The sequence below is a fragment of the Leuciscus leuciscus genome (assembly GCF_965113295.1).
Source record: "Leuciscus leuciscus genome assembly, chromosome: 15".
Lineage (NCBI taxonomy): Eukaryota > Metazoa > Chordata > Actinopteri > Cypriniformes > Leuciscidae > Leuciscus > Leuciscus leuciscus.
In genome coordinates, this window is record NC_138739.1 from 8,111,381 (window position 1) to 8,132,342 (window position 20,962).

General features: G+C 37.9%; 2 protein-coding genes across 2 annotated transcripts; both read left to right on the forward strand.

Moving 5' to 3' along the window:
• Positions 1-1,264: 1,264 nt before the first annotated feature.
• On the forward strand, positions 1,265-6,820 carry LOC309474955 (uncharacterized protein; the record flags this gene model as incomplete). The annotated part of the gene is made up of 4 exons (XM_082137574.1): positions 1,265-1,280; positions 2,345-2,644; positions 5,271-5,594; positions 6,759-6,820. The coding sequence occupies 4 exons, from the start codon at positions 1,265-1,267 to the stop codon at positions 6,818-6,820; spliced, it is 702 nt and encodes a 233-aa protein (XP_081993700.1).
• On the forward strand, positions 6,713-20,762 carry LOC309475955 (uncharacterized protein). The gene is made up of 17 exons (XM_082138972.1): positions 6,713-6,834; positions 7,772-7,880; positions 8,917-9,079; positions 9,204-9,396; positions 9,866-9,973; positions 10,503-10,610; positions 11,124-11,231; positions 11,767-11,874; positions 12,413-12,520; positions 13,064-13,171; positions 13,721-13,828; positions 14,364-14,471; positions 14,965-15,033; positions 15,719-17,708; positions 17,822-17,890; positions 18,513-18,641; positions 20,181-20,762. The coding sequence occupies exons 2-17, from the start codon at positions 7,778-7,780 to the stop codon at positions 20,402-20,404; spliced, it is 3,804 nt and encodes a 1,267-aa protein (XP_081995098.1). The 5' UTR covers positions 6,713-6,834; positions 7,772-7,777; the 3' UTR covers positions 20,405-20,762.
• The last annotated feature ends 200 nt before the right edge of the window (positions 20,763-20,962 follow it).

Here is a 20,962-nt window from a genome sequence, read left to right on the forward strand (position 1 = left end):
TTGTCAATGCTGGCAAATTACCATGGTATCAGCAGGTTAATCCACGGATAGCTGTGCATGTAATGCACGACGTGGATGCGAGTTTAGTTTACTTGTTTAATTAAAAGGCATCAGAATACATGAAATGGTGTAATTAACATTTTTCTGGGGGAGGACCCACCCACTTTTTTTTTGCTTCCGACGCTCATGGATACGGTTGCATATTCTGGACCCAGTTAATCCTGGCGGCAGAATTTTGTACATGTTGAAGCTTGTGTAGTGTAGATTTAGAAACTCCGGCTAAAAGGGCGTTACAACAGTCTATCCGAGAGACAACGAAGGAATTTATCAGCTTTTCAGCTACAGGAAAAGTTAACATCGGCCGCAGTCTAGCAATGTTTCTAAGATGGAAGAAAGATGTTTTAACAGTACTCTGAATGAAAGAATCAAATGAAAGATTAGCATAAAAAATAACTCCAAGGTTCCTCATTTTACTCTGGATACCCAAGACAGAGCCATCAAGAGTCAAAGATGAAGAACCAGCTTTGGAAGTTTGAGATGAAGCTGTTATAGGGGTCTGTGCAGAGATCTGGTCTGGATCTAGTGTTTGCTGAGGATCTGTGCCGATGACGGTCTAGTCGACGAGGTCTTCACAGGCGGTCTGTCTCTAGGCCTCGTCTAGTTGTCACAATCTCTGCTGACATTCAGGGCTGTTGTGTTCATCTCTATGTGCAGATCCACCATCTGATCTGGATACGGACCAGATCCGGCTGACTACAGTAACCTCGGGATAAGAATGAGATCAACAGACTAATATTAGTGTAGATGCCGTTCCTCTTACGATGTTACAAGTACATTGGATGTTATGGAAAGTGTTCCTGTTCCGGTTGAGATGATTTATGCAGCCTAACAATCCTTTAATGGATGTGAATTATAGGAATGTGATAATGTGTTATGTGTATGCCAGGTTAAAGAGATGTGTCTTTACTCTTGATTTAAACTGACAGAGTGTGTCTGCTTCACAAAGCTAGGAAGACTATTCCAGTGTTTGGCGCTAAATGGGGAAAAGGATCTACCGCCTCCAGTGTATTTTGATATTCCAGTTATCAACTGGCCAGAACTGTGAGACTGCAGTGGATGTGAAGGACTATAAAGTGATAAAAGCTCAAGTACTCAAGTATTGAGGAGCGAAACCATTCAGGGATTTGTTAGTAATCAGCAGGAATTTAAAATGTATGCGATGTTTGATAAAGAGCCAATGCAGTGTTGACAGAACCGGGCTAATATGGTCACACTTACTGGTTGGAAATGTAACTTCTACCAGTTGGTGTCAAATCTACACTTCTCAGTTTGTCCAGATGAAAATCACATTATACATGTGATTGAATGGCTTTTGCGTCAAATTAACCCTGCAATGTTTTTTCTCTTTTATTTTATCTGTACAAACATCTGTGTGTCTGGTTTGATCTGTCGGTGGATAAACAGCTTCTGCTGGATGTTTGTCGTCTCTGTGTGTGTCAGCAGTTTGTGGCTGAAGCGTTTCTTCATTTTCTCTCCTGCTAATAAGAAGCTCACAATCTTCCACTCCACACAAAACATCTTTACACTGAAATAAAGTGAATCCATCAACAGTCAAATAAGAGTCACAGGTCAGAGGTCAAATATGATTGACAGCTCACAGCACTAAATAACACACCAGTAGATACAGATATATAATCCAATATTTCACTCTTCTGCTATTACTTTTCATTCAGGGCCAGAATTCATTTGAAAATGTAAGATCAGCAAAAGCTTGTTGATTTCCGTGATGTTAAAGGAGACGGATGTGTGAGCGGAAACTGACTGAGGTTGGGGGAGGATTCACGCACAACCTGATAAATATCTCAGTTCAGTTATCTTTCAGATCAATCTGAGTGTTTCAGACATTAAGAGTTACTATCGTGGGCTTTTCAGTGAACCGATGAAGAAAATGTTCCTCAAATTACTTTTGCTCTGTTTGTGTTTGTGGCGTCTGGATGGTGAGTTTTAAATGTGTTTTTCTGGTTTCAGTTGTTTCTGTTCTGATGTGATAAATTACTGGTTAAATTAGTCAGAAAGGATTAACATTCACTGTTATTCTCATATAGAAACAGTTAATGTGTGATTTTGAGATCTTATTGAGATTAAAGTCGATCTTTTTAATGCATTTATTGATTATATAAAACTGTTTAACTTTCTCATTTTGATTCATCATCTTTTGTCTTTAAACTGCTGCAGAATATGAATCATTTCACATTTACATGATTAAAAGTATTTTAGTGAAGCTTCATCAAACCAACATCAAGGAGTTTTAAAGTTTTAATCTCTGAAAAACTCTGTTCTTCAGGAGTGATTGGTCTGTCAGTGATGGAGGGAGATTCAGTCACTCTAAACTCTCCTCTTACTGAAAGGAAGGATGATGATGTGATTCGGTGGAAGTTTAAAAACACTGTAATAGCAGAAATCAATGTAACGGCCGACAGAATCACTGTATATGATGATGTTCTTGATGGGAGATTCAGAGACAGACTGAAGCTGGACAATCAAACGGGATCTCTGACCATCACAAACACCAGAACTGAACATGAAGGAGTTTATTATCTACAGATCAACAGTGAGAGAACGAGATTTGATCTCATTGTCATTGGTGAGTTAAATATCAGTTTCATTTGTTTTATATTTTATATTTATTTTTATATTTTTAGATCAAGAGATTCAGGCTCTATGTCCGCAGTGAGTAAATCTTTTGAGTGATACGGTCCCACATTTAGGATTTGGAATGTTCAGTGATGTCACATAACTGTCAGATTCAAACTCTTCAGACAATTTGAACTGTGGCGCAAACAAACATGGCGGCGCCATCTCACATTTTAAATCAAGATTATGACGGTTCGCCATGGAAACAATAAGCGGGAAACGTTCTAAAATAAATGTTGCCTTGAAAAAACGTTCTGACAATTAATTTTTTATATCCCCCATTTAGCATGTTATCAGGGACGTGCACAGACATTTTGAGGGGCAGGGGCTCAAGTGAAATAAAGGGCACTTCTCATAATTACGTTTTTTTTTTTTTTTTTTAAACAAAAAAGTATATATATATTAACGCAACTCTGACTTCCTTTTTAAAAAAAATATTTAAAAAGTTAATTAATTTTATCTTCCTCAAACTCACGCAATTGTTTCATTTTCAAAAGATGTCTACAAAATAATCAGTTCACACAGAAACCATGGTCTCTTTAGTATTCACTATTATAGAGCAGCAAAGGAAAACATTCCACAATGTGCATGTTTTGAAAACATTTTCTATGCTACTAGTTTCAAGTATATATTTAGAATAACCTAAATAACTGCATCAAGCAGAGGGGCGTGTTTTACTAATAATTTGTTTATTTTTGCACAAGGCACTACATCATTTTAATTATTTTGGTGTTATCAGAATACATAACACTTTAAAATCAACACAAATATTCACTCTAAACTGAAGAGGGCTGTTGCTGCTATTTTGTTAACTTTACTGAAAAAATCACTGCAAAAATGATTGACAAAATACAAAAATAAATTGTATTACTAACTTATTTTATTACATGGCTTGGTTGAATTCCAATGTAGAATGCGGTGTGTTATTTCTTGATATCAGACCGCTGTGCGGAGTATAACAGACCGTTGCCATGAGAAACAGAGCGTTGCTATGGACTCACAGGATTCTAACCGTAGAGACGGAGCGTACTATTTTCTTTAGCGGAAGCAATCGGGTTTAAATCAATAAACTCCCTTTTAAATCAATATTTTGTGTCAAATTAATTATTTATTTGGTAGGTAGCCATGTAATAAGCGGGATAATGTATAGCGATTATCCCTTACACATTAGCTAGTCTAGTAGCTCATGAGGCATGCATGCTAGCAAAACACAGGTTAACTATTTGTCTTTGGCTAATCAGCAGTAAATTCGAGCCTCGACCAGTGCCTCGAATTTGGGGGGGAATTTATTTTTCGGGGGCAAATTTATTTTTCAATAAACATATTTGTTTGACAGGGAAGCTGTGCGCAAACAGGAATATATATTATAAAAAAAAATTTAAAAAATAAAAAGCACCCCAGAAAAAAGGGCACTTTCTCTCCAGGAATAAAAAGGGCAGGTGCTCAAGCCCCCTTTGATGTCTATGTGTGCACGTGCCTGGATGTTATGTTTTGTGGTTAATTTTTAAGCTGAAGTACATTGCTTTGACCAACTGTGGTAATTAAAGGTATAGTGGAGGATTTTCCCGAATTTTAGAAAAGAACCGCCCTCTCAACTTTTTGAAAAAATGCACATGCGCAACACTCTCCCTGCTCCCGAGAGGGAACGCCTATTAAACGCTAGCATCGCTAATCATAGCTTACATTAACTTTTACTAGCAGTGATTTTAAATGGATTTCTCCAAATAGCATGCCAAACTTTACCTGTCGAGTAGAAACTTCGCGACTGAGGCATCAGTGGGAAGCCCAACCTGTGCTTTTAGCGCACGCCAGCATGTGAAATATTCTCCCAAAAACACTCTGGTCTTGTTTCTTTCTTCAGAGGCCTTTCTCTTCTTGTCATACAATTCTTAGACACTTTTTCTCTTGCGACCCTCAGACATTTTGAAAAAAACCCGGTGAGAACGGCGAGCTTCAATGAATGGCTGAAACCATAGCTCACCACACATATACACCTGAAAGTGCGCGTGCGCAGAAAGGGCGAGCACGTACGACGGCCTTACGTAAACATATCACCAGAATGATTGACAATTAGGAGGACCAATAGTCTTGATGATCCACCCGGAAAAAGAAAATCCTCCACTATACCTTTAACTCATTAATTTACACTATTAGTTAATAAAATATGTTATTAAGGAATTAATACATTATGACACATTTAATTAATAACAATTCATATATTACTGAATCTATTAATAATTTAGAATCTTTATTAGTTACTGATGCAGTAATCATTAATTAATGGTTTAGTTCTTCATGAGTCATACATTAACACATGATTATCTGTGCATTAGTTAAGCATGAATTAATGCTTATTAGTGCACCCGTATTGTAAAGTGTTACCAGAGTGTCTTTTTTAGTTGTTGTTCCATATATAATAATCTATTTCTCTTTTCATTCATCATCTTTTGTCTTTGTGCTGCTGCAGAATATTATTAATTTCACATTTAAATGATTAAAAGTATTTTAGTGAAGCTTCATCAAACCAACATCAAGTGATTTTAAAACTTTAATCTGTGAAAAACTCTGTTCTTCAGGTGTGTCTGGTGTTGCAGTGAAGTCAGTGTCAGTGATGGAGGGAGATTCAGTCTCTCTAAACTCTGGTCTTACTGAAATGAAGGATGATGATGTGATTCAGTGGAGGTTTGGATATGAAAGCACTTTAATAGCTGAAATCAATGTAACGGCCGACAGAATCACTGTATATGATGATGTTCTTGATGGGAGATTCAGAGACAGACTGAAGCTGGACAATCAAACTGGATCTCTGACCATCACAGACACCACAACTGAACATACTGGAGAATATAAACTACAGATCAACAATATGATCAGAGAGAGATTCAGGCTCATTGTCTTTGGTGAGTTAAATATTTGTTTCACTTGTTTTATATTTTAATCAGGACAAAGATACAATTATTAATCCAAACTCCATTTTGCTTCTGGTGTTTAATGATGATATTAATTTCAAATTTAAATTTCAAACTATTTACTTTTATAAACCATGAAGTGACTGTCTTAATCTGTGACGAACCGTTTCTGTTTATCTGTGTGTGTGTGTGTGTGTGTGTGTGTGTGTGTGTGTGTGTGTGTGTGTGTGTGTGTGTGTGTGTGTGTGTGTGTTTGGTGATTCAGTCCTGGAGTCAGTGATGGAGGGAGATTCAGTCACTCTAAACTCTAATCTTACTGAAATGAAGGATGATGATGAGATTCAGTGGAGGTTTGGAGATGAAAACACTTTAATAGCTGAAATCAATGTAACGGCCGACAGAATCACTGTATATGATGATGTTCTTGATGGGAGATTCAGAGACAGACTGAAGCTGGACAATCAAACTGGATCTCTGACCATCACAAACACCACAACTGAACATTCTGGAGTTTATCAACTACAGATCAACAATATGATGGATTTCTTAGATATCAGAAGTGAGATCAAGACTTTCATTCTCGCTGTCTATGGTGAGTTAAATATCAGTTTCCCTGTTTTATATTTTATTCAGCACAAAAATACAATTAATAATTCAATATTAATTTTGTTTTTGGTGTTTAATGATGATATTCATTTAAAATTTAATCTATTTACTTTTCGTTAACTGATCATCTTAATCTGTGACGAACCCTGTGTGTGTGTGTGTGTGTGTGTGTGTGTGTGAGTTGGTAATCATCACGTTGTGGGGACAAGAATCTGTTTACACAGTCACGTAATGGGGACCTCTTGCGTTGTGGGGACCAAAAATCAGGTCCCCATAAGGGTGACCCATTTAATTGAATAGAGGAACTATTCTGAAGGTGCTGGGCGGAGTTTCAGCATTGGCCCATAACACACGATTATGAGGTATGGTGAGTGTGTGAAGTGTGTGCTCAGCTGCGCCCCCAAACATATTTGGCTGGTAATGCACTCACTTCTCCACACACACATTTTCCAATTATGGTTGAGTACCGCCCACTTCCGGGTCCTCGTTAGGAAGGAATTCAACAGCAACCTGAAAATATAAGTGTTAAATTGATACTGCACACGGAAGACAAAGAAGAAGATTATCTACTGGAGATGCCAACTAAGGATCTAAACTTCTGCAGAGGATAAAAGTGAAGCTCAAGGTAAGTTAATCACATATGTATGAAACCAGTTAACATTAGGTTAACGTTAATTAGATTAGGCAGCGGGCTAGCTAGTTAGTGCTAATTGTTGAGGCTAAGTGTGGCCTGACATGTTTCTGTGTTTTTCCAATCACAAAATCGATCAATGTAATATTAGCGATCACAAAATCATACAATGTAATGTTAAGTACTTCATTTCAACTGAAAAGTGTCATCAGGTGTTTAGTCTGACTGATTGCTAATGGAGGAACTTGGTTATTAAGTTTGTTTCTGTCTAGTTCGCGTTAGTGCTGGACGGTGGATTATTTTATACTTTAAATTAAAGATATGTTATATTACTTGTCAGGACAGGATGAGGGGGAGGATTATCGCACTTGTGTTTGACTTTTAGTATTGATATGAAGAATAAAAGATCAGTAATTGTTTTTACATTTAAGTGAACTCAAAGGCAACATATACAAGCCACAGATCTTGACCAAAGTGCGTTAACAGAGAAATTAAGTAGGCTAAAATAAAAATAAAAACACTGAAATGGTAAGTAGCTTTAAATGAATAAAATTCGTTTTAATTATGACAGTAGTTAAAATAAACTGGGCTTTGTATGGTGAGATCGTTCAAAAGAGTAGTTAGGTTAAGGTCCAAATGAGTAGTTAATATTGCCAAGGCTACCTGGGATTATATAAATGTTGGTTTTGTGAGAGATTAGAGCCTAAGTGAAAATGTTGAGTTGATGCCCTCAAGGCTAGTAAGTTAGTCAATAAATGTGATATCCTTGAGTTCTGATTTCTTGTCTTACATTGATACATACGATATCATTGTAATGCAGTGTTAGCCTACATTACAATAACATTCTTATCTACTTATTGAACATGCTAGTTTAATTCTGCATGTCTCCCCATTTTCACACTGTTATTTATTACAATTTTGTTTCTCTCAGTTTGAAATGCCCCCACGAATCAGCCCCCTTAAGGATGCCATGCATCATGTTGTTTCGAAGACTGACAAAACATTCAAATTAGATGTGAAGTATATCAATGCAGTGAAAGGTAAGGAGGTGTGATTTATCATTCAATATTTACCATCATATGCATGTCTTAACCCTTTAGAACCTGAAGCTAAAATAGGTGTTTTTCACATAATTTGATTTTTTGACTGTAAAATTCTAAAACAATGTGCTATCTTCATGTGCAAGGTGTCATCTTTTTCAGAAAAAGATAAGCTTTCAACAAATTACAGTTATTGACCATTATTGTGTGTGGTGAGTTTGTAAATATAATTTAAATAGACAAAACATTTAAAAACGAGAATAAATTTACTGATTTTTATTTAGAAAAAAAACTGAAAAAATCATGAACGAAAGAAACTAACACTTTAAAGTTGAAAATTAACTATAATACATATATACAAGTATTTTTGTGACATTGAGTTGCACAGTTTTCATTTAGGACACTTCTTTTCATGCACGCACACATACATATGCGCACGCTTACGCTTTCATAGGCACGCACACATACACATGCACGCACTACATGCTTAGATACGTGAAAGAGTAACGGCCATCCGCCTCCCAAATTTCATTAAAAATCATCCCAATCCCCTCTTCTGCTGTCTAACACTTATTTCGCCATGTATTTGTTCGTTTCTTTTATTATTTTATGAAATCCAAAACACTCTAACCTGCCGCGCGTCGTATCTCTCTGTTCAAATCCTTCCTTCCCGCACTGCTGTCATTTGCAGACGGAAAGCATGACATAACCGTAATAAGCCGTATATTGGCGAAAAGCGCGTGATGTCTACTTTCAGGAACTATTTAAATTATTATTATAGTGCAAACGGTTGAAGAGTTACAGTGACATGAATACAGCTTGGTTGACTGTATCGTCGACGACACATCCGGTTTTAAAGGGTTAACCATAATCTTATGAACATGTAATGCAAAACTTCTGGGTATTTAATTAGACCCCTGGTTGCAGCTTATTTTAAATCCGCTGCCAACTATTGATGTCTTTTTTGTGTATTTGGCATCCTTTATCTATAAGATTTTATTTTATTTTTTGTGAGAATGTTTTCTGTATTTTGCAGGACGTGGTCTATTCGCAAAGGGTGCCTTTTGCAAAGGTGATTTTGTCGTTGAGTACAGGGGAGATCTGATAAATGATGCAGAACTACAGAGGAGAAGAAAACGTTACCACGCATCCTGTGCTGCATTTATGTTTGATTTCAAGTGGCGAGGGAAAACATGGTGGTAAGAAGTCAAGTTGCACCAAAGCTATATTCCTTATGCTAAACTATAGTAAAAAAAGACACTGATTTGTGGTGGTATATTGTAATACTTGTATTCATCCTTTTCTCATGCTTTCATATTTAAGTATTGATGCCTCAAGAGAAGATGGATCGTTTGGGCGGATTGTTAATGATGACCACAAACATCCAAATTGTAAGATGAAGAAAATTGATGTCAATGGAAATCCTCACCTTTGTCTGTTTGCCCTGGATGACATTAAAGAAGGAGAAGAAATTGCCTATGATTATGGAGGAGAAGACTACCCATGGAGAACACAAGTATGTTGCAAAGCACACTGTGTACAGAATATCTCATATTGTAGCAACATGTCAAGCAAGTTGTTGGTTGAATAGATTAGAATTTGAATCTATTAGAAATCTATGAATCTAATTTATGTCTATTCCAATAAATGATGTCCAAATCTCAGAAAGCTACAATCCAAGTTAAGTTACTTTTTAGGTCAGTGTTTCTACCCCACCCCTAAAATGTATACATTTAAAGAATGAGGTGGTACAGTCTTAGGCCACTTTTCTTTCCCCAAGTTATGTGTGGCATACAATGGCCATATTGCAACTAATGGGTGAAATTTTATCACAAAATAAATGAATGATTAACTATGTAAAATGAAGACATGTTTTACTTGTAAATATTTTTTTAAATTCTGAAATCATGTGGTATCTGCTTCAGATTTCTCTCTTGTGTTTCCATGTTCTAATATCTTGTCATTATGAATGTTGTCTCTTACAGATAACCAGCGTTGCCGTTAAAACCAGCGCAGCGAGTGCTTCTGATCCTTCTCTCCAGTCAGAGACTCAGATGGATGAGGAATCTGCTCAGATCAACTCTCCTCAACAGGTATGTTCACATTCATCACTAAAGATTTAGGTCTACTGTCTCTCTTTGTCATGGTTTAGTGATTTTTAGGCATATTTTGATGCATTTCTGGTGTAAATTAGTAAACCGTGTAATGACATGTGTCCAGTAGGTTAGTGCTAGTGGAGTATTTAGGGCCAGTTTTATCCTTCACAGGAATTTTTTTCTGGGTTAATTGTTGCTTTAAAATGGACACTCACGACGTCCCCACAACACACTTTCAGTCAGTGTTTGAGTTCAAACTTGTGTGTTGAATTTGATGAAACTAGTCCCCATAAGGAACTATAACGTTGTGTGTGAAAGGTCCCCATGAAGGTGTGTGAAAGGTCCCCATGAAGCTGGTTTTAATCCAGATGTGTGTGAGCGCAGACAGAGGTTGACTGGACAGGAATAAATGTTTTAGATGAAGTTGATTGTCTCTCTCTCTCTGAAATCATGTGGTATCTGCTTCAGATTTCTCTTGTGTTTCCATGTTCTAATATCTTGTCATTATGAATGTTGTCTCTTACAGATAACCAGCGTTGCCGTTAAAACCAGCGCAGCGAGTGCTTCTGATCCTTCTCTCCAGTCAGAGACTCAGATGGATGATGAATCTGCTCAAATCATCTCTCCTCAACAGGTACGTTCACATTCATCACTAAAATATGACCAAGTGAGACAGTAAACTTCAATTTTTAGTGATTGTTAAGCATATGTTGATGCGTATATGGTGTAAATTAGTACATTAAACCGTGTAATGACATGTGTCCAGTAGGTTAGTGCTAGTGGAGTATTTTGGGCCAGTTTTATCCTTCACAGGAATTTTTTTCTGGGTTAATTGTTGCTTTAAAATGGACATTCACGACGTCCCCACAACACACTTTCAGTCAGTGTTTGAGTTAAAACTCATGTGTTGAATTTGATGAAACTAGTCCCCATTAGGAACTATAACGTTGTGTGTGAAAGGTCCCCATGAAGCCGGTTTTAATCCAGATGTGTGTGAGCGCAGATAGAGATTGACTAAACAGGAATAAATGTTTTAGATTAAGTTGATTGTCTCTTTCTCTCTGAAATCATGTGGTATCTGCTTCAGATTTCTCTCTTGTGTTTCCATGTTCTAATATCTTGTCATTATGAATGTTGTCTCTTACAGATAACCAGCGTTGCTGTTAAAACCAGCGCAGCGAGTGCTTCTGATCCTTCTCTCCAGTCAGAGACTCAGATGGATGATGAATCTGCTCGAATCAACTCTCCTCAACAGGTATGTTCACATTCATCACTAAAGATTTAGGTCTACTGTCTCTCTTTGTCATGGTTTAGTGATTTTTAGGCATATTTTGATGCGTATCTGGTGTAAATTAGTACATTAAACCGTGTAATGCTATGTGTCCAGTAGGTTAGTGCTAGTGGAGTATTTAGGGCCAGTTTTATCCTTCACAGGAATTTTTTTTCTGGGTTAATTGTTGCTTTAAAATGGACACTCACGACGTCCCCACAACACACTTTCAGTCAGTGTTTGAGTTCAAACTTGTGTGTTGAATTTGATGAAACTAGTCCCCATAAGGAACTATAACATTGTGTGTGAAAGGTCCCCATGAAGGTGTGTGAAAGGTCCCCATGAAGCTGGGTTTTATCCAGATGTGTGTGAGCGCAGACAGAGGTTGACCGGGCAGGAATAAATGTTTTAGATGAAGTTGATTGTCTCTCTCTCTCTGAAATCATGTGGTATCTGCTTCAGATTTCTCTTGTGTTTCCATGTTCTAATATCTTGTCATTATGAATGTTGTCTCTTACAGATAACCAGCGTTGCCGTTAAAACCAGCGCAGCGAGTGCTTCTGATCCTTCTCTCCAGTCAGAGACTCAGATGGATGATGAATCTGCTCAAATCATCTCTCCTCAACAGGTACATTCACATTCATCACTAAAATATGACCAAGTGAGACAGTAAACTTCAATTTTTAGTGATTGTTAAGCATATGTTGATGCGTATATGGTGTAAATTAGTACATTAAACCGTGTAATGACATGTGTCCAGTAGTTTAGTGCTAGTGGAGTATTTAGGGCCAGTTTTATCCTTCACAGGAATTTTTTTCTGGGTTAATTGTTGCTTTAAAATGGACACTCACGACGTCCCCACAACACACTTTCAGTCAGTGTTTGAGTTCAAACTTGTGTGTTTAATTTGATGAAACTAGTCCCCATAAGGAACTATAACGTTGTGTGTGAAAGGTCCCCATGAAGGTGTGTGAAAGGTCCCCATGAAGCCGGTTTTAATCCAGATGTGTGTGAGCGCAGACAGAGGTTGACTGGACAGGAATAAATGTTTTAAATGAAGTTGATTGTCTCTCTCTCTCTCTGAAATCATGTGGTATCTGCTTCAGATTTCTCTCTTGTGTTTCCATGTTCTAATATCTTGTCATTATGAATGTCTTCTCTTACAGATAACCAGCGTTGCCATTAAAACCAGCGCAGCGAGTGCTTCTGATCCTTCTCTCCAGTCAGAGACTCAGATGGATGATGAATCTGCTCAGATCAACTCTCCTCAACAGGTATGTTCACATTCATCACTAAAGATTTAGGTCTACTGTCTCTCTTTGTCATGGTTTAGTGTTTTTTTTTTTTTTTAAGCATATTTTGATGCGTATCTGGTGTAAATTAGTACATTAAACCGTGTAACGACATGTGTCCAGTAGTTTAGTGCTAGTGGAGTATTTAGGGCCAGTTTTATCCTTCACAGGAATTTTTTTCTGGGTTAATTGTTGCTTTAAAATGGACACTCACGACGTCCCCACAACACACTTTCAGTCAGTGTTTGAGTTCAAACTTGTGTGTTTAATTTGATGAAACTAGTCCCCATAAGGAACTATAACGTTGTGTGTGAAAGGTCCCCATGAAGGTGTGTGAAAGGTCCCCATGAAGCCGGTTTTAATCCAGATGTGTGTGAGCGCAGACAGAGGTTGACTGGACAGGAATAAATGTTTTAAATGAAGTTGATTGTCTCTCTCTCTGAAATCCTGTGGTATCTGCTTCAGATTTCTCTCTTGTGTTTCCATGTTCTAATATCTTGTCATTATGAATGTTGTCTCTTACAGATAACCAGCGTTGCCATTAAAACCAGCGCAGCGAGTGCTTCTGATCCTTCTCTCCAGTCAGAGACTCAGATGGATGATGAATCTGCTCAGATCAACTCTCCTCAACAGGTACGTTCACATTCATCACTAAAGATTTAGGTCTACTGTCTCTCTTTGTCATGTTTTAGTGTTTTTTTTTTTTTTTTTTTAGCATATTTTGATGCGTATCTGGTGTAAATTAGTACATTAAACCGTGTAACGACATGTGTCCAGTAGTTTAGTGCTAGTGGAGTATTTAGGGCCAGTTTTATCCTTCACAGGGATTTATTTTCTAGGTTAATTGTTGCTTTAAAATGGACATTCACGACGTCCCCACAACACACTTTCCGTCAGTGTTTGAGTTCAAACTCATGTGTTGAATTTGATGCAACTAGTCCCTATAAGGAACTATTATAACGTTGTGTGTGAAAGGTCCCCATGAAGGTGTGTGAAAGGTCCCCATGAAGCTGGTTTTAATCCATATGTGTGTGAGCGCAGACAGAGGTTGACTGGACAGGAATAAATGTTTTAGATGAAGTTGATTTGTCTATTTCTCTGAAATCATGTGGTATCTGCTTCAGATTTCTCTCGTGTTTCCATATTCTAATATCTTGTCATTATGAATGTTGTCTCTTACAGATAACCAGCGTTGCCGTTAAAACCAGCGCAGCGAGTGCTTCTGATCCTTCTCTCCAGTCAGAGACTCAGATGGATGATGAATCTGCTCAGATCAACTCTCCTCAACAGGTACGTTCACATTCATCCCTAAAACATGACCAAGTGAGACAGTAGACTTCAATTTTTAGTGATTAAGCATATTTCGATGCGTATCTGGTGTAAATTAGTACATTAAACCGTGTAATGACATGTGTCCAGTAGTTTAGTGCTAGTGGAGTATTTAGGGCCAGTTTTATCCTTCACAGGAATTTTTTTCTGGGTTAATTGTTGCTTTAAAATGGACACTCACGACGTCCCCACAACACACTTTCAGTCAGTGTTTGAGTTCAAACTTGTGTGTTGAATTTGATGAAACTAGTCCCCATAAGGAACTATAACGTTGTGTGTGAAAGGTCCCCATGAAGGTGTGTGAAAGGTCCCCATGAAGCCGGTTTTAATCCAGATGTGTGTGAGCGCAGACAGAGGTTGACTGGACAGGAATAAATGTTTTAGATGAAGTTGATTGTCTCTCTCTCTCTCTGAAATCATGTGGTATCTGCTTCAGATTTCTCTCTTGTGTTTCCATGTTCTAATATCTTGTCATTATGAATGTTGTCTCTTACAGATAACCAGCGTTGCCATTAAAACCAGCGCAGCGAGTGCTTCTGATCCTTCTCTCCAGTCAGAGACTCAGATGGATGATGAATCTGCTCAAATCATCTCTCCTCAACAGGTACATTCACATTCATCACTAAAGATTTAGGTCTACTGTCTCTCTTTGTCATGGTTTAGTGATTTTTAAGCATATTTCGATGCGTATCTGGTGTAAATTAGTACATTAAACCGTGTAATGACATGTGTCCAGTAGGTTAGTGCTAGTGGAGTATTTAGGGCCAGTTTTATTCTTCACAGGGATTTTTTTCTGGATTAATTGTTGCTTTAAAATGGACACTCACGACGTCCCCACAACACACTTTCAGTCAGTGTTTGAGTTCAAACTTGTGTGTTGAATTTGATGAAACTAGTCCCCATAAGGAACTATAACGTTGTGTGTGAAAGGTCCCCATGAAGCTGGTTTTAATCCAGATGTTTGTGAGCAAGGTTTGCTGGACAGGAATAATTTTTTTTTCTCTCTCTCTGAACTCTGATCAGCTTTTTTATTTTTAAATTTCAAATACTATAATAATGTAAAATGTTGTTTATACTGTTATCTTTTCTTTTTACAGATTGTGATACAGCTCCGAAATGAAAATGACATTTTTGTACCAAGACTGAGACGGACTAAAAGTATCATGGTAAGGACTGAAGTCACAACAAAAGACTCAATGGCTATGTTTACATGCACACGTTGGAGTTTTTCCCTCTTTTTCTCCTCTCTTTTAAATCAATAATTTGAAAGCGAAAGTAAAATGTGCACGGCTGCACAGGCATTCATAATTGGAATTCATTCCTATGGAAGCTCGCTCTGCTCACTCTTTACATGTGATTAAGGTGTTTACATATGAAGGCTTTTCAGTCTGATTGAGCCATCAATCTGATTACTAATGGATTATTTGGTTGCATGTAAACGTAGCCATTGTCATTTTTTATTGATTAGTTATGTTGCTTAGAGCTGCCATCAACATTTTATTCTCATTATCAATTACTCAGTGAAATGTAATATATTCTTATGTGATAAATCATTTTGACTACAAAATATCAGAGAATCAAAAATTTGCATCACCTTTACTTTAAACCCATAACCCATCAGATGTCCTTATGTTTGTCAGATCAACTGCCCAAAATGATTTATTACACTGAGAACTTTAGTATAACATACAGTAAGTAGCAGCAAATCATCACATGTAACAAAATACTTGAACAGTTCACTGATTATTACAATAGTTGGTAATTTATGTCTGTTAATTTACTGATCAATTAATTAAATGCAGCAGTTCTACCTATTTCTAACTAACTTTTTTTTCCTTTTTTTTTTTTAAGATGAAAGACACGGATCTTCAAGATTCTGGTGAGCTCTTTGATTCTACACCAGAGAGTTCAGATAATTATGTTCCAGATACCACTTCTGACAGTGACAATCACAGTGATGTTAGCCTTACACTAAACCCAACAAAACGTCAGCTTCTTGATGAACTGGATATTGATGAATCTGGATCAGCGAGTTCCCCTGACTGTGACACAACAACGTCAGACAAAATGCACAGCCTTACGTCTGAAGCATCTGGAACAGGAGAAGAACCCAGTTCAAGTCAGAACACAATAGACTGCGTAGTTGTTAATGCATACCAAAAAAGAGATGGCAGTAGAGTGTACAACAAAAGACATTACTGCTTGTATTGCTCCAAACCTTACGCTAAGATGGCAAGGCATCTAGAAAGTTCACATGCAGATAATTCTGATGTGGCTAGAGCTCTAAGCTTTCCAAAGGGTTCAAAGGAGAGAAAAAAACAGCTGGATTATATCCGCAACAAAGGGAACTATGCCCACAATGCTGCTGTTATGGAATCAGGAAAGGGGGAACTGGTGCCATTTAAACGACCACCTAAAGAAGCGCAGGGAGAGGATTTCATGCATTGTGCGTACTGTCAAGGACTTTTTACAAGAAAGGTCCTGTGGCGACATATGCGTTCTTGTAGACTTAAACCTCAGTCAGTCCCCCCCAAACCAGGAAAAAACCGTGTTCAGTCCATGTGTACATACACGGGGCCTGTGCCTTCAAACATGACCAAACAACTGTGGGGAGTAATCAGTGCCATGAATCCTGACCCAATCACAGATATAATAAAAAATGACACAGTAATTACTGCAATTGGGCAGCACTTGTTGAACAAAGGAGGGCTATCAGCCAAAAATAAACAGTATGTGCGGGAGAAGATGCGAGAATTGGGAAGGTTGATTCACAAGGCGAGGAGAGTCACCTCGTTAAAAACGATGGAAGATTGTGTAAATCCAAAGAAGTACATTGAGACTGTCAAAGCTGTCAAGTATACGTGTGGATATGACAGTGAAACGGACAAGTTCATGATTCCATCGCTTGCAAACAAGCTTGGGAATTCCCTGGTTAAAGTGAGCAAACTCTTAAAAGCTCAGGGATTAATATCAAATGACCAACAGCTTGTTAAGAACGCCAGTGAGTTTCTAGAAGTCCATGCGAATAAGTGGAACGAGATGATCTCGGCTACAGCATTGAGGAACATCAGTGAAGCAAAGTGGAATGTGCCCACTATCATGCCCTTTACTGAAGACGTCCAGAAAATGCATACATATCTCAATCAAGTGCAAGACAAGTGGTTCAAAACACTCTCTGAAAGTCCCTCTACCAAAGCCTGGATGGAGTTGGCAAAGGTGTGTCTAGCCCAGATGATTCTCTTTAACCGGCGCAGGGAAGGAGAGGTTTCGAGCATGCCTTTGTCTGCATTTCTGTCAAGAGACACTTCTGATCCACATGAGGATGTGGACTGGGCACTCTCTGAAGTGGAAAAAAAACTCTGCAGACACTTCACAAGGGTTATCACAAGGGGAAAGCGTGGTCGACCAGTTCCAATTCTTCTGACTTCAAAAATGTTATGTGCCTTAGAACTCCTTGTTAAGCAGAGAGAGGCTTGTGGGGTTCTGAAAGACAATACCTATATGTTTGGAAGACCAGAAGCCATGACACATTTTCGAGGGTCAGACTGCCTCCGTGGCTTTGCAAAGGCGTGTGACGCAAAGTGTCCCAAGTCACTGACATCTACAAGACTGCGAAAGCATGCCGCAACCCTTTCAACAGTGCTGAATATGACTGACACCGAGATGGACCAGCTGGCAAACTTTCTTGGACACGACATAAGAATCCATCGTGAGTTCTATCGACTCCCTGAGAAGACCCTGCAACTTGCCAAGATCAGCAAAGTTCTAATGGCTCTTGAGCAAGGAAGATTAGCTGAGTTCCATGGCAAGAACTTGGATGAAATTGGGATAGATCCTGATGGTGTGGTATTTTATTTGACTTTTGTTAGATTTTTCTGTTTACCATCTATTCATATACCAAGTGTTTGCGATCCATTATATACCATTGTTAAGCTGTACTTTGAACTTCCACAGAAAAAGTTATTGACTGTGATGAGGAAGACGGGAGCATACAAGAGGGACACTGTTCATCTACTGTTGACGGTTTGTATTACTGTCAAAATACACTACTACATTTTGCAGTTATTCATAGTTTTCACTCACGTAACTTGTGAAGACCTGACAGACAAAAACATTGTTCTAACATCATAGCCAACATTAAAGATGCTTCAGTATGCTGAACAAATGCTTTTTTGACGAAATGGCTCATTGTGTAATGAATCAAATGCCTCCAAGCTATTCTTCAACTAAATTACACTAAACATTAATTCTGGAGTGAATATTTTTTGTGAGTTTACTACCATAAAAATGATATTTCATAGGAGAAACGTGTACATTTGTCGTAAAACACTAGCTGATCCGCTCTCTTCTCGTGTTGGTTGTGTCATGGCACAAAACAAATCATGTCAGATGATTAAGACATGAAATAAAATGGTTAAATACTCTGTTTACTTGAGCTTATGTTTGATTAAATGTCTGCTGGAAAGATGTAGTTCAATTATACTTGCAATAATGAACAATTGCACAGGTTTAGGGTTTATTGTACTTTAATGATTTTAAATAATTAGTGCATAAGTGTGACAAATAACATATTGTGTATTGTCAGCATTCTATAGTAAAGTGTATATCTTTCTGAAAATGTTGAACTTTTGATTATTTTCCATAGAACCATCGGCAGAGGTGGCACGTCCTCCTACCGAGAGGAATGACATGCCGCCGCCACCCAAGAGACCCAGACCACCATCAGATGAAGAGATGCCTACAGGAGCCAGTGTTGTGAGGCCTTCTTCCAAAGGTGAACTCTTTACATATTTCTAAGACTAAATTAGACCCTTTAGGAGCACTTTAATACCCAGATCTCAGACCAGATCACTAAATGCTGATTTTGTTTTTTGCCGTTTCCCTTTTGAGACGTTTCCACAAAAACTTTAGCGATTTGAACAATTTGCCACATAACTGTTTCTGCTGGCAGCCCTAATTTTTTCCTCTACACTTGAATTTCTAGATCATAATGCTCAGGAACCCATCTGTAGTTGTTTAGAGGGTTACTTGGTTGATGCTAGAATCTACTAGGTGCTTTGTGGCACTTGTAGGAACTGTAGCTGTTCTAATAATTGAAACATCAGTAATAACTAACCTAAAAATCACTGTTTGATTGACAGTGTAATTCTATTTATAGGTAGAGTGCAAATAATTTCTGTTGCAATATAGATGCTGACATAAATACTAGGGCTGCCCTCGACTAAAGTTTTTTTTTTTCTAGTCGACTAGTAGCCGTTCATTAAGCTATTAGTCAGCTAATCGCATTTTTATATTAATAAGCCATAACTCATAATAATTAGCCTTTAATTGCCTATATAATACATAGCCTAATTGGCGCTCAAGCGCACACTTAAAGTTCCACAGCGCACCAACAAACATAATGATTGAGTGTGTCTTGAAAAAACAAAAGGAGACTGTCTAAACATTGTAACACTTTCCTGTAGCTCAAACAGTAGAGCGTTGGCGCTAGCAACGCTAAGGTCATGGGTTCGATTCCCAGGGAAAGCAAGAACTGACAAAATGTAAAATGTGTACCTTGAATGCAATGTAAGTCGCTTTGGATAAAAGCGTCTGCCAAATGCATAAATGTAAATGTTATAATTTATTGATAATGTTTTTGGCTGCAGAGATTAAGTTGACGATGCGGACTCGTCATCTCCGCAGTGACTCGCATTTCATACGCTGAAGTATACACTGAGTTTCGGCTCATTTCTGTGACGCTCAAGTTCACTGAGACTGAGACAGCAGAAAGCACATCCTGATTGTTTTCATTATTTTACAAAAGCACAACATTTTGTAGTTATTGTGAGTTTACAGAAATAAAAGTTGACCCTTTACAGTTTTCATTACTCATCTGTATGAATAAAATGAGAGTATTGTAAGTTAAATGATCGCGCCACCGCCTGTATGTCCTGCAGTAAAGCGTCTCTCTACACACACACACACACACAAATGAGTCTAATAATAACACACATTTATCAGGTTAACATTAGAGTGAGCGACTTGTAAAGTTGCTACTACTCACATGTTTCAAGTGATAAGCCATTTTTAAGGTCATTGACTGATAGGCGAATGTTTGGATTTCCTGCCGTTATTGATCTGTCCATCACAGCCTGCGTGATTTCCACTTCCTGTGGAGTTTTTTTGTCCTGCGACAAACCAACTAATAAAATTGTGGTTTATTATTAGGGGGCAGACCTAATAAATACTGATAATAGGTTTCAGAACTTCGGATTGGAATTCCAGCACACACACTTTATCATTTCAATTGTTTTTTTCTGTCCACTTTTAGGTAAAAGTACCCAGAAGAAGACACCCTGGCAGCAGACAGAGGTGCAGGCGGTGGAAAGGCACATGAAGCGATTCATCACATCGCTCACTGTACCAGCAAAGAGCGACTGTGACAAATGTTTAAAAGCTGAACCAGAAGCACTGAAGAACCGCGATTGGAAGACCGTAAAGTTTTACATTTATAATCGCATTACAGCTTACAAAAAGAAATTGCAGTGCAAATGATAATAATGTGAAGATGCAACTCTGTCATGGCAGGCTTTGTTAAAAGATGTTAAAGGGTTAAAATGTTTGGGTTTACTAACCCTTTAAAACTACAGCAACACTTGTAGGCTATAGATAACTTTGTTGTTCGACCAATGCTTTCCGACTGGTGGCCTTCATCACAGTCATCATAAAACATACGGCAAACAGCATTTCAAATAGTGTCATGTTTGCAGTATGTTTTATGATGACTGTGATGAAGGCCACCAGTCGGAAAGCATTGGTCGAACAACAAAGTAGTTCTAAAGTTGTAGTTTGTTTAAATCCACATGTCTGTGAAAGGAAGCATGTGTGAAAGTTAAAAAAAAAATCAGATTTTTTTTTTAAATACTTTTAATATCCGGACTTTTTGAGGTTTGACTTCATTTGAGTTATTTTGTGTAGTTGAACTCAATAAAAGTTGAATTCAGCAATTGTAATGTGAATTAATGTGTTGAAGCTCAATAAGTAGTAGATTTTGTTTTATTTTTTATAAGTATCAGGTGAATGAGTAGCAGCTGATGCTGGGAGGTTGGCTGA

Coding starts and splice junctions, on each gene's coding strand:
- LOC309475955 (XM_082138972.1), top strand. CDS start 7,778: ATGCCCCCACGAATCAGCCCCCTTAAGGATGCCATGCATCATGTTGTT. Junction 10,611..11,123: donor AAATCATCTCTCCTCAACAG/GTACGTTCACAT, acceptor TGTCTCTTACAG/ATAACCAGCGTTGCTGTTAA. Junction 18,642..20,180: donor TGTGAGGCCTTCTTCCAAAG/GTGAACTCTTTA, acceptor GTCCACTTTTAG/GTAAAAGTACCCAGAAGAAG.